We start from the raw sequence: 12,246 nt of genomic DNA, 5'->3' as shown, positions 1-12,246 counted from the left end.
TAGAAAACGGTGCGGTTAGGATATAACTCATATACAGGTTGAGATAAAAAACTGCAACAAAGTCGAACGCCAAATTGTTATTTATTTATTTTATTGAATGAAAGCAAAAAATGTCGGAAATAGGATCAAATATTAGAATAAGTTAAGATTTATTCGAATTGGCCACCTGTGTCACGAATTATGGCCTACAAACGGCCAATGAAACCGTCACAAGCTATCCGAATTTTGCTCTGCGGTATTTTGGCCCATTCCCGGCGAAGCGCTTGCTTGAGGTGATCGACACTTTGGTATTTTCTAGTGCCAACCTTTTTTTTCCAAAATACTCCAGACACAATAGTCCAACGAATTTGTATCCGGAGATTTTCGTGGCCATTGTGCGCTGGAAATGAATCGAGGAACCTCATTTTGTAACCACTCTTTGGTGGCCCGTGCTGATTGCGATGGTGCTGAGTCCTATTGGAATGTCCAAGGTCTGTGGCCAAAATGTTTGCGTGCCCAAGGCATTAATAAACCCTCCAGTATATTTTCGCGATAGTCTTCGGCATTTGTTCTGGTCGATTAATACGAGCGGAGAGAAACCATCGGCAATCCGCATGGTCGGCGCTTGAGTTCTGATGGCCAACCGAAGATGCACATTTTCAGCTGACCTCTTTAGCAAGTAAACACTATCATTTTGTTTGTTTACAAACTGCTGGACAAGAAATGTTTTCTCATCGGAGAAAACAAAATTCCGCAGTTCACCACTTTCGGCCAAGCGAAGCAACTCTTTAGTTCTTTTAAGTCTATTTTCTTTCCGTTGCGGTGTAAGTTCTTGCACTTTTTGGAATTTCAATGGCTTTACCCCGAATGGAATATTGCGATATGTTCAGCTCACGAGTCATTTTTCGGCTACTGCGAAACCGGTTTCGATCAAGTCGCTTCTTTACTTGTCAGGCTACGCTACCAGTATCATGGTAACGAGCGATGGACGAGACATGAAAGATTTATTCACATTTAAATGCTGGATTGCTCTAACGATAGCCACTTGTGGGTTTCCAGCCAAATATAAAGAAATCACACTATCACGCTTGAATGCCATCACGAATAACTTTTTTTCTGGAAAATTCTCACCAAAATGCTTTTGTATGCTTGTAAACAGTATAATGATCTGTCACTGGAATAATTTTAACAGCTGTCGGATGAGTGGCTTAGAAATGACAACAGTCTGAAGTTGGTTGCTGCATAGTGGTGTTGGGTATCATATAGGCGGTGCACGCTGTCTTTTATAACGCTATTATATTGGATTCTAGATCACTTGGTCAAGAGTTCTGTTGCAGCCCTTATCTTCTCCCCAAATATCTGACATCGATTTCAGGTGATTTGATATTAAGTTTTATTTATCTTCGCCAAAGACGTCAATTTTTAGCTTCCTCTCTCATAACAAGTTATCATTTTCACATTCTGCATCTCCTCCCCTACTTTTGGTCGGCAAAAATGAAAAGAAATAATTCCGCTACCATTGAACCAAAAAAAAAGAGACACTTTTCAAACGTAGGCAAATATTTTGTATTTAAAAATGTGTGCAAATATAAACAAGTAAATAAACCAAATGTTTTATTTTGAAAATTGTATCTATGAATATTGAAATGTCGGATCGCTTCTTACACTGAATGGCATTTAATTAACTAATATTTGTTTGTTTCTTTTTTTTTTTTTTTCTTTTCTATTTTTATTTCAGTTGATGACAATATAGCTACCAACCAAGCAAATCAGCAACATTAATGAGGAAATATCTTAGCCGTAACGACGACGAAGACAACAACAAAAAGAAAAACATCGACGTCTAGGGCGAGATCAAAAGAAACGGCTGTAAATTAACAAAGCAAACCATTTAAACCCTTCTTGGCAAATAAATCAAATTTTGTTAGAAATTCAATTTCAAGGCCAACCCGAATCGACAATTCTTAGAACAAATCTGTGAAGACTGAATTCTGTGACAATGCTGGTCGGAGTTGCTGGAGATGAGACGAGAAATGTGTTTTCCCTGAATACGCCTTATTAGCCAACGGGGAACGCAAAACGCAAGTATCGTCCAACGCAACGAACAAGTGTATGCGTGTTGTTGGTTGGTGTACTTGTTGTTTAAATCTCTAACTACCTATTTAGCCGGCCATCTACCTAGCTACCTATCCACCCTCTACCAAACGACCTACCTCTCTCTACGTCCTTTGTTCGCTTGCTCCAGTTAGGAGCAGCTGTGTGTGTGTGTGCAATCACATTAAAATCACTTGTACAAATATTTATTCAAACTGGCGGACCGAGAAGTAAACTATTCCCTGGCAGCGTCGGGGTCCTATGGCGGCAGTGCCCAACAGCTGAGTAAACGAAGGCGTATCTATGCCTCAACGGGTAGTGCTGCCAATATCACCATGGACCGGGAGAGCCTTAGCGAATGGGCTAAGGACAAACCGTTGAGCATTTTACAATTGGATCCGGCAGATCGTGCTGTTCTGCGCATAGCAGGTAAGTTTGCAAAAATTCACCACAATTGCGTAAGTTTTATTAAGGAAATATTTTGCCTTTGACGTCATTTGACGCTCTTGTTAATCCATGCCATTTTCAAGTGGCCAGCAATGAGTCGCTTATGACCTGACAGCCAACTCCGGGCCACTTGAAGTAATTATTAATTGCAATTATGAACAGTTAAAACAATTCAATTCCTTTGTCTGATCTCTGACGTATGTGCCTGAGTGTGGCATGCCGTTCAAGACCTCAGTGCCCACCCTTACTCTTCATGCACACGAATAGCATTGGTGTTTTGTTGCTAAGATTTCTGAATTGTAAATTTATTTATTTCTTTAAGTGTAATTTCCAATTGGAATGCAATTGTTTTAAAATATGATTTATGGCAGCGAAACAATTCTGATTGGAAAACCATATGTTTCGCTTATTAATAGTGAAGAGTCATATTCAATGATGAAGGATGTAATTGTAATGGAATTCGGGCAATAACAGATTTGCTGGTTTTCATAGTGGTATTTTATGCCGAGCACTCTAAACATTGAAGCATTGGATATCTCAGATGTTCTCTGTGAAGGCTGCTGAAATAATAGTCTTTATACTTTTTAAATCGGATCCGATTTGAGATTTATTTAGAGTGGTTGCCAAACTTCTCCCAACTTTTAATTTAACCCGAGAGACCTCCCTATATAGTGCATATTATGGCTATAAGAAGGCGGATGAAGCATATGTATGGAAGCTACATCTGAACCGATTAGTTTCAAGCTCGATCTATTATTTTGTAGTCGAAACAAAACTATTTTGGGAGCTATATCTAAATCCGAATCGATACCGATAAAATGGGATAATTCTTAAATATTCTAATCACTAAACCCGATTGCAAACTGTTGCTATTCAGACGGGTCAGTGTTAGGGAGATGGCGTGACTGGAACTTTTTTCATAGTACGATCCTTCGAGCAGAAGTCCGAGCGATTGTTTAAACTGGCTTATTGCCAAAACGAGACCAGCTACCATAAACGTCCTAATGGACAGTAAAATCGCTATAAAAGCTATAAAATCCAAAACAGTCAATTCAAAAACGGTATTTGATTGTATAAATTCAATCAATCAACACGGCTCAGTACGTATTATATGAGTACCAGGTCATGCGGGAATTAGAGGTAACGAGATAGCGAACTCTCGCGACAAAAAACAGGCAGGGGGTTAGCAACAGTAAATTTGGACCATCTAATACCGCTAAATGCGTCACATCTAAAGTTAAAGACATGGGCAAGAATCGCCCACATATCTCTATGGAAAAATGATGGAGTAGGGAAAACCACAAAAAAATCAGCGTTTGCAAATATCAGATCCCAATTCTTAGGGAACGACTCCATACCATAGCTAAATCAGATCATTATATATGAAATAAAACAGTTAAGGAATTTTGTTAAGACAACTGAATTTCAAATACAATAGACTTTAAACCGCTAGTCTTCTTTCAAAAACTTCTTAATATAGAGCGCACATTATATATATACTGTGCGCTCTATATATATATAGAGCTGACTGACTTAAATGTATGTCCATCAGGACATGTGGCAATCATTTCGCCCCTCTTTTCAACCTAAACTAATTTAATTCTTAAATAGCAAATAGAATGAAAGATATATATCGTCGTGATTGAATTCGTTCAATCGCACATAGTTCCGAAGCCTGGAAGCCTGGGCTGGATGGTTCCGCTATTGAAGCCAGGCAAGGATGCCAGCAAAGGTGAATCATACAGGTCAATTTCTCTTTTGTCGCCAGTAGCAGGCCAATTGCCAACAATCAACACGGATTCCGTCCACATTGCCATATCCACACATCATGTCACGCTGTTCGATACTCTATGTGTGGACGCCAGTCGTACGTGGAATTCCGGAATAATAAATCTAAGAGTGAAACAGGGAGTTCCCATGTTGTTTAACCTCTACCTTTTCGGAATTGCGGTCCCTCCAGACGGAATTGAGATCGTAACCTATGACCACGACGAGGGTCCTGTCGTTGATGACATATATGTCCAGGTGGACAACTATCTCGCGGAGCTTGACGCCTCCACACCATTACATTATGGGCTGCGGAGATATGAACACAACTGAATGGGCAGGCCGAGGGCAACATTCTCATTCGACAACATGTTCAAGTCTTCCTCGCGATAACCGCAGCAACCTGCTAGAAATTGAAAAGTAAAAACAAGTTCCTCAAGACACTAGCCGCGAATTTATGGGAATGTGCGGAACATGATGCATTTTTTAAATTTCCCTGCCGAACGTTCTAACTCACTTTAGAGGATCTTTGGCTACAGCCTATAATAATAGCTAACTTCCTAGGCCTGGACTAAAGCAGACCCAGACTAGTTTCTAAACAGCGCTTCTGGGAGTTCGAGCTGAAAAAAAAAAACAGAGCATTACCTGCAATCTATAGAAACAAGCCATATGATAGGGTGGTTGCAATTGTTTTTTTTAACTTAAATTCCCGCGATGTTTTGATTTTTTCTCTTTTGGATTTTTACACGATCCCCGAGCCTACACACACATTGTCACACAAATCAGCAAACTAGATAACGCGATCATCAGCAAACTAATAATCCATCGGAACAGATTTCACTCTTAGGGTTAACTTACTCTTTTTCGAGTCCCGCTCTTTTTTTCGAACAGGAGTAACTCGCAAACTCTCCCACATAACACAGAGAAGTGGAGAGTAAATTTCGTATAAAACTCGTACATTTCAAGCAACCGCTCTCCAATAAAATCGAGCAAATCTGATTTTTGATTGCAATCAATTTCAGTGGGGTTCGTTCTTGGGCCAAATAAACAGCGTAATGTTTTGTATTATTCGTTTAATTAATGGGATATGGAATTCCTTAGTAAAAATACATGCACAGGCGGACGGATATTAATTACTCGACTCTATCCCGACAGAAAATGATTTGATTTATGAATATTTGAAATTTTACCTTTTACCAAGTTCTTAGAAAACACACAGCATCTGGCCCGAAATTCATCATAAATATTCGTAATCTAATAAATTTCGAATCAAATGATACATTGGTTGTTATTTCGTTGTTGGTTTGCTGGGGACTGACCGTCTGGTAAGCAGCGTCAAAAAACTAAACTCAAACTAATTCCGATTGAGAACGAAATTTTAGCATTCAAGTCCTTATTCTATTCACTTAATAACCACATAGAGTAACTTTATATGAATACATCAAAATGTCGGTTTACCCCAATATATTTGGTTCGCGTCTTGAATTAAATGTGGTGAATAATTATTCACCAGTTGTACGGCTTGCTATCTTTGGTGAATTTCTCGACCCACACAAAACACCATCACCATCTGTGCGCCGTCATTTGTTGTGAACGTTTTCCTAAATGAATTAACATTTTTTCTTGCCTTCCGAAAATTCCTCCTCGTTAAGAAAATAAATCACTTCTTTTGTTTGTTCGTCGGAATAAAATCCTCTTGAAGTTATTTCAAAACTTGCATTCATCATTCCGGTCATTCTGAGATCAAAATCAAAATGAAGCTTGCAATTAATTTCTGTTAATTGAAATGAATTGAAATATCAATATTTTTTTTTTAGTAATAATAATAATATGCAATAAAAATAATAGTACTAACAACAACAATAGCAGCAATGATATGGGTGTATCCAGTAACAGACACATGGATGCATTTGCTCAACTGTTGGCAGTAGGTCCGTCCGCACAGACCTGTCTGTTTGTCTGTCTGTCTGCCAGCCAGGCTGGCTGGCTAGCTATCTGGGTAGCTGTATTCGTTGTTGGCGATAACATCTCGAGTGTGCAAAATAATAATAATAATAATGTTTGCATGTTTAATATCTATAATTTTTTTTAATTTTGTTTTAGAACATTATTGTTTCATCATTGCCTCAGCGAGTCGATTGGTTTGTGGGCTTTCAATTCCATAGTTGGTAGATTCGAAATGTTCTCGAGTGGAATTCATTCACTTTTTATGGCTTTTAAGATTAGTTGGACAATTTGAATATGTTATCTTGTTCGTATCAATTACAAATAAGGAGTTTATTAAAATATTTGTTGAAAACGTATTTAGATTTTAGATTACAAATATGTGCAACAGTTGCTTTTTAAATCACTGATATGAAAATATTGAGATTAGGCCGTAGTAGCAATGCCCACAATGAACGAATGAGAGAAGTCTTAAAATTTAAGTGCAAGAATTTAAATAGTTTTGATATGGACCATATCTTATGACCATATTGAGGAATTATTTCCCGAATAGCTACTGTTGGATCCTACGAACTGTCGATTGTTGATGTTGTTGATTCTTATGAAGGAAACAATATCACCCACAATAAAGTCGGCTTGATGCATACTCTTTTACTCGGAAGAATCTTTAAAACTCTAGTTTAGAAATAATAAAACATTTTAATAAACTAAAAGTATAAACATTAATTATTCAGTGAATAAAATTGGAATATTCACTTTCCGACTATGCCCTAAATGAGTACATTAATATCAAATCCTGAAGAGAATCGGAAGTTTATTTCGCATTTTATCGGCGTATTGTTTATTCAGAATTTGAATCCCTTTGTAGGGGAGCTACCAGTAGAAGTGGACAGATATCTACCATCTTCACACCAGATCATATATTAGTACAAATATGAGAATATTTGAAGTTTAGAAAGAATCAGATTCTTATTTCGCATTTTATGAGCATTTTGGTTATTCAAAACTTCGACCCCTTTGTGGGGAGGTATTAGAAGGAAGCGACCAGTTAATTCCATCTTCACGCCAGATCTTGTGTTAACAGATCTGGATGTGAGAAATTTGGAGAAAATCGGAAACTTTTTTTTCGCATTTTACTAGAGTTCAAGTTTTTCAAAAATTTTGATCCTTGATAGGTTGGGCGGTTTTGTCGACATTCACACCTGAACTAGCACTGATACAAATAATAGGCCTTGCAAAGTTTAAACAAAATCGAATAACTCTTTCTCCTTCCATGAGTTAAATTATTTTCTTTAAAAGCTTTGGGGGAGATTCCTTCGTAAACCGATATTGGTCATCTCCGAAACACGATCTAAGTTTAGCAACAATATTACGATGTGCGAAGTTTAGTGCAAAACGGATACTACCTTCGAAAGTTATCGTGCGCACCAGCCAGACGGATGGACGGGCATCCCTAGATCGACTCTCAAAGTCCTTAAATGGTTATTTCGATGAACCCTGTAGCCATATGGCTTAGAGTATATAGAGCTCATATCCAAAATTGAGCTCAATCGTCAAGATTCCGTAGATCTGATACTCTTTTGCATGTGTGCCTGTATATGTTTTTGGATACTTTTATTCCTGAAGTAATGTCTTATATTCATACAAAAGTAGTTCTACCGGTTGTTGACCAAAGCGACGAGATTATGCGAAATTTTGAAATATTCACGGTTTAATAACAATATTTTCTACGGTGCCCGGACATAATCTACATTGCAATTATGGGGATTATATCGCCATAATTGGTCATGGGGAGTATAGGGGGTGGAGGAGTTATTAGAAACCAAAGCTTAAGTCAAGTTGAGGGACTATGTTTGGATTGACCTGAAAATTGAAAGCCCTTTATTAGAGGAGAAAATTTCAATTGCATGAGTTATATGTCTTCCGAACTACAAGAGATATCCGCATATTTGGCATCATTTTGAAAAGGCAAAAGCGTAGGTTATAATGTAGTATGATCTACATACTTAATACCCATAATAAATCCTTTTTCGAATTTTTTGGGGCATTTCAAAAAGTTCCGGTACAGAAATGTCAATTTCCTTGTATTGGGACCGGGACCGGGTAAAACGACGACCACTTATTGAATAGGTATTTTCATAAGCTTTTAAATTAGTTTTGTAGAACCAGATTAAGCCCGAATTTCGCAACTTTGTCGTAATCAGGTTAAAAATAGCTACCCCTTAATTGGGTTTATGTCTGCAACCGCCATATTAATGGGGATTATTTCCGCCACTTTCTGGAGATTATGACAGTTTTTTTTGGACGGATTATGTTCGTGGCGATTATGACACGGAACCATTTTTCACACGAAAGTCATGGTCTATTTTACAAGCTATTATCCGATGACTATCTCTGTCCTAAACTCTTACCCTATGAGAATTGTGATTTGTATGCTAACTGCCAAAATAAGGAGAAATTCTGTCCATTTCTTTCCCTAAATATTTTGCTATCATCTCCAAAAATTATAGGTTTTATTCTGACCCCAAATGTGACCGCATTCATTAGGGTCGATCGGGCCGTAATTGCGACCTAAAAGTTACAAATTTAGAAGATGGAGATATGATGATCGGCGTGATGGGTCAAAGACCAATATTTCGAGATGTTACAAACTTTATATACACTCACACCAAACTTAAATCTATGAATATTGAAAGTAATATCAATCAAATACTGATATAAATTTATTCATCTCTTAGCCGTTGCCACCTCTGTCCATTGCGTCCATTGCATCACAGTAATTTAGAACAATAAATTGGAATCGTTAAACCAATTCTCCGTTGAACTAGTTGCCAAGAAACCTAAAATACTAGGTTTGATTGTGCCAATTAGTATTTAGCAAAAACCACAGCGATTTGTCAAACTCACACAAATAAAGCCACAACAACACTCAACCAGAAATCAAGGAAATTTGAAATACATTTATATTTAAAATTGAATTGCTATCAACGCCCTCGCCAATCATTTTCGTTGCCAGATCGCTGCTACAGTTTGAGTTAAACTCAATGTGGGATAAGCCAGCACAGCAACAACAACACATTACGACAGTCCACATTTGCAATCCATCCTTGAGATGCATACAGTACAACGCCATTGAGAAAAATCAAATCAATCCAGAGGTCAGCTTTACTTGTAAGAACGTGTTTGTAACAACAAAGCTAGGTTCCACTATACACAAGGTTGTCTCCACTTGGCATTTGATTCATATTCAAATTTGATTTACAAAGTTGCGGATTGATTCTAATTGACCATGAGTACTTGGAATCTGACGATCTTAAAAAAAAGAACAAAGGTAACGCCAGCAGCTAAATAATGACAACAAACGTAGATAACCGATTCAAAGAATATAACAGGTTTCTGCTGGTTTTATTGAAAAATATTTATGTATTTTTTGACAAAACTCCACTCTTTCAAGTGTTGAAAGGGAGAGGGGATAATTCTTGAAGTTCAGATGCTCATGTGTCATCATCTGTAATAATAATCAATTCAATCATTTTGGTAACTAGGTGAGAGATATGGTGATAACGATCTTTGAATTAATTCCGACTGCCGCCATTTCAAAGCTGTCTATATTCACACATCTGACGCCCACCCTTTTTTGCTTTTGTTTGTGATAACGATCGTCGCCCATACTTGGTGACGACTACGTTTTTTTTTTGACATTTAATAACAGTCATCACAAAACAGAACACATATCAATGTTGGGCATCGATCTTCTTGGCCACTTTGGTCAAGCATATTTTGCCTCAACCCCATCCCACCCCCTCTCCGGACACATATTTTTGTTGTAATCACTCGCATCAAGTGCTGTCAGATTTTTATGTAGGTTTCCAATGTTGTTACCAAAATCAGAAGCAAAAACAAAAAGAAAAAAAAAACAAGTCATTCGTTAAACATTCATAACGTGTCTTAAATTAGTAGCGAGAAAAAAATGTAGTTTTCTCATTATCAAAAAAAAAAAAGTGACAAACAAAGGAAGGGGGTTAGCAAAAAAAAAAGAAGATTGAAACAAAAAGTAACAAACATAACCAAACGAATAATAATTTCAAATGGATGTGGGCAGAAATCGCTTTGGTTTTGAATACTTATGTTATTGTTGTCGGTGTTGCTTATTCGGAACAGAAATATGAATATTTCGGTACGCCGTTTGTTTCATGAATGAATTTCTTTTTTAACACCTTTTTTAGACAAGTTTCGCGGTAAGGTAGAGTTGCCATTTTGATTTTTTGTAAGAGTTTGAGAATATTAGGGATTTTTTTTTTAAAATTTGGAAATTTTGCACCAGTTAACAACCTATTTGTATTTGCAGCGTTCTTCTTTGTCAATGTTAAAACTACAAAAGAATCTTAAAATAAGTTAAAAGTATTAGTCGGTTTTGCTGACAGATGTATACCCATGACCCATTATGAGGGAGGATCCGAATGAGTCGGTCAATATTGTCCATTTCGAATCTGGCTTTAATATGATATAAATATAATAACGTGTCAGATTTTGACTATATCGAATACTTCCTTCACTTTATGACATATGTAATCAAAATTTTAACCTTCTTCCATATTCACTCCAGATTTCCGGTTAAGAAAAATATTAAGATATACAAGTTTGAAAAGAATCCCCGACTATTTTATTATGATAAATGGATTATGAGAGAATTGATAATTGTGCCATCTTTGTGGGAGAGGTATCCTCTTTACACCAGATCTTGCGTTAGTAGAAATATTGGAGTGCGTGAATTGAGAATTGGATGATTATTTCGCATTCCAAACTCTCGGTTATTTACAATTTTGACACCTTGTAAGGAGGTACCAAAACGAGTGGACCGATGCATCCCATCTTCACACCATTTCTGCTGTTACTAAAAATTTTGGGATGTCTGAAATTTAAAGACAATCGGACTCTTATTTCATATTTTATAAGAATTATAATTATTCAAAACTTTGACCCGTTGAAGAGGGTGCCAGAGGAAGTGGACCTATTTCTATAATCTTCTCAACAGATGTTGTATTAATAGAAATATTGAGATGTGCCGAGTTTGAAAGGAATCGGATGCTCATTCGCGTTTTACGAGTTACGACTTTTCAAAATTTTGATCCCTTGTGGGGAGGTACGAGATGAAGTGGACCGATGTTACCCACCAATGAAATCGATCTAATAATAATAATATTACCATGTACTAAGTTTGGACCAAATCGGATATTCCCTTCGGATGGACGGACATCCCCAGAGTCTAAAACCCTTATTTCGATTATGATGTATACTCTCTGTTACAATAACTAGGAATAACTAGACGATGTAGGACTTCTTGCAAACTACACCAGTCTGTGGAGGGAAAATAACGGAACTCGAAAGATTGGTCCCAGCTCACCAGTTGATCTGTTGGTTTCAGGGCAGATAGGAAGCCTACCATTTTGGATATTGATTTGATAATATTCCGCGGGTGCAGATCACCTCTTGAAGAGTTCATATACATAAAAGTGTATTATTTTATAATAGATTGGTTTGGATTGGTGTAGTGAAATCACAAAGTTCATATTACATAATTGATTTTTGGATGACAGGTTTTCGACCGACTCTTCATTATCATAAGAGCCCAAAAATATGCAATAATTTTGTTGTTTTTAGTTTCTTTTAATAATACATCCTATATTGAGAACAAACAAAATGCATCGAAAATCGAGTTTTTGTCTAAATCCAATATCGAAATCGCATAGGTAATCCTAGAAAGTCATGGTGAAAAGGTCACTACTGAAGAAAAAAGTGGGAGAAATCTCTAAACTTTATTAGTCTCAAAAATAGTCCTTTGATCCTGTTCGATTAGATGGAGCGTTAAGCAAATTGGATGAACTGCAATGTACAATAATTTACGCCCGAATGTGGACATTTCAATTTTTGGCTTCAACTAAAAGACAACTTTTCGATCCACGATGCTATCCAATCGATTTCAGATTTTTTACATGAAATTTTTGCCAAACGATC

General features: G+C 37.0%; 1 protein-coding gene across 5 annotated transcripts in view; it reads left to right on the top strand.

The window, feature by feature from the left end:
* LOC101893893 (microtubule-actin cross-linking factor 1) overlaps window positions 1-12,246 on the top strand; it is a 204,558-nt gene that overhangs the window by 29,849 nt on the left and 162,463 nt on the right. For all 5 annotated transcript variants that reach the window (XM_059125040.1, XM_059125031.1, XM_059125041.1 and 2 more), the window contains exon 2: window positions 1,718-2,502. In XM_059125040.1, the coding sequence (XP_058981023.1) occupies window positions 2,409-2,502 (94 nt within the window). In that variant the 5' untranslated portion in view covers window positions 1,718-2,408. The remainder of the gene's footprint in view (window positions 1-1,717; window positions 2,503-12,246) is intronic.

Source organism: Musca domestica, unplaced genomic scaffold (genome assembly GCF_030504385.1).
Source record: "Musca domestica strain aabys unplaced genomic scaffold, Musca_domestica.polishedcontigs.V.1.1 31, whole genome shotgun sequence".
Lineage (NCBI taxonomy): Eukaryota > Metazoa > Arthropoda > Insecta > Diptera > Muscidae > Musca > Musca domestica.
Note: the sequence above shows the minus strand (reverse complement) of the source record. Positions and strands in the feature narration are given on the sequence as shown.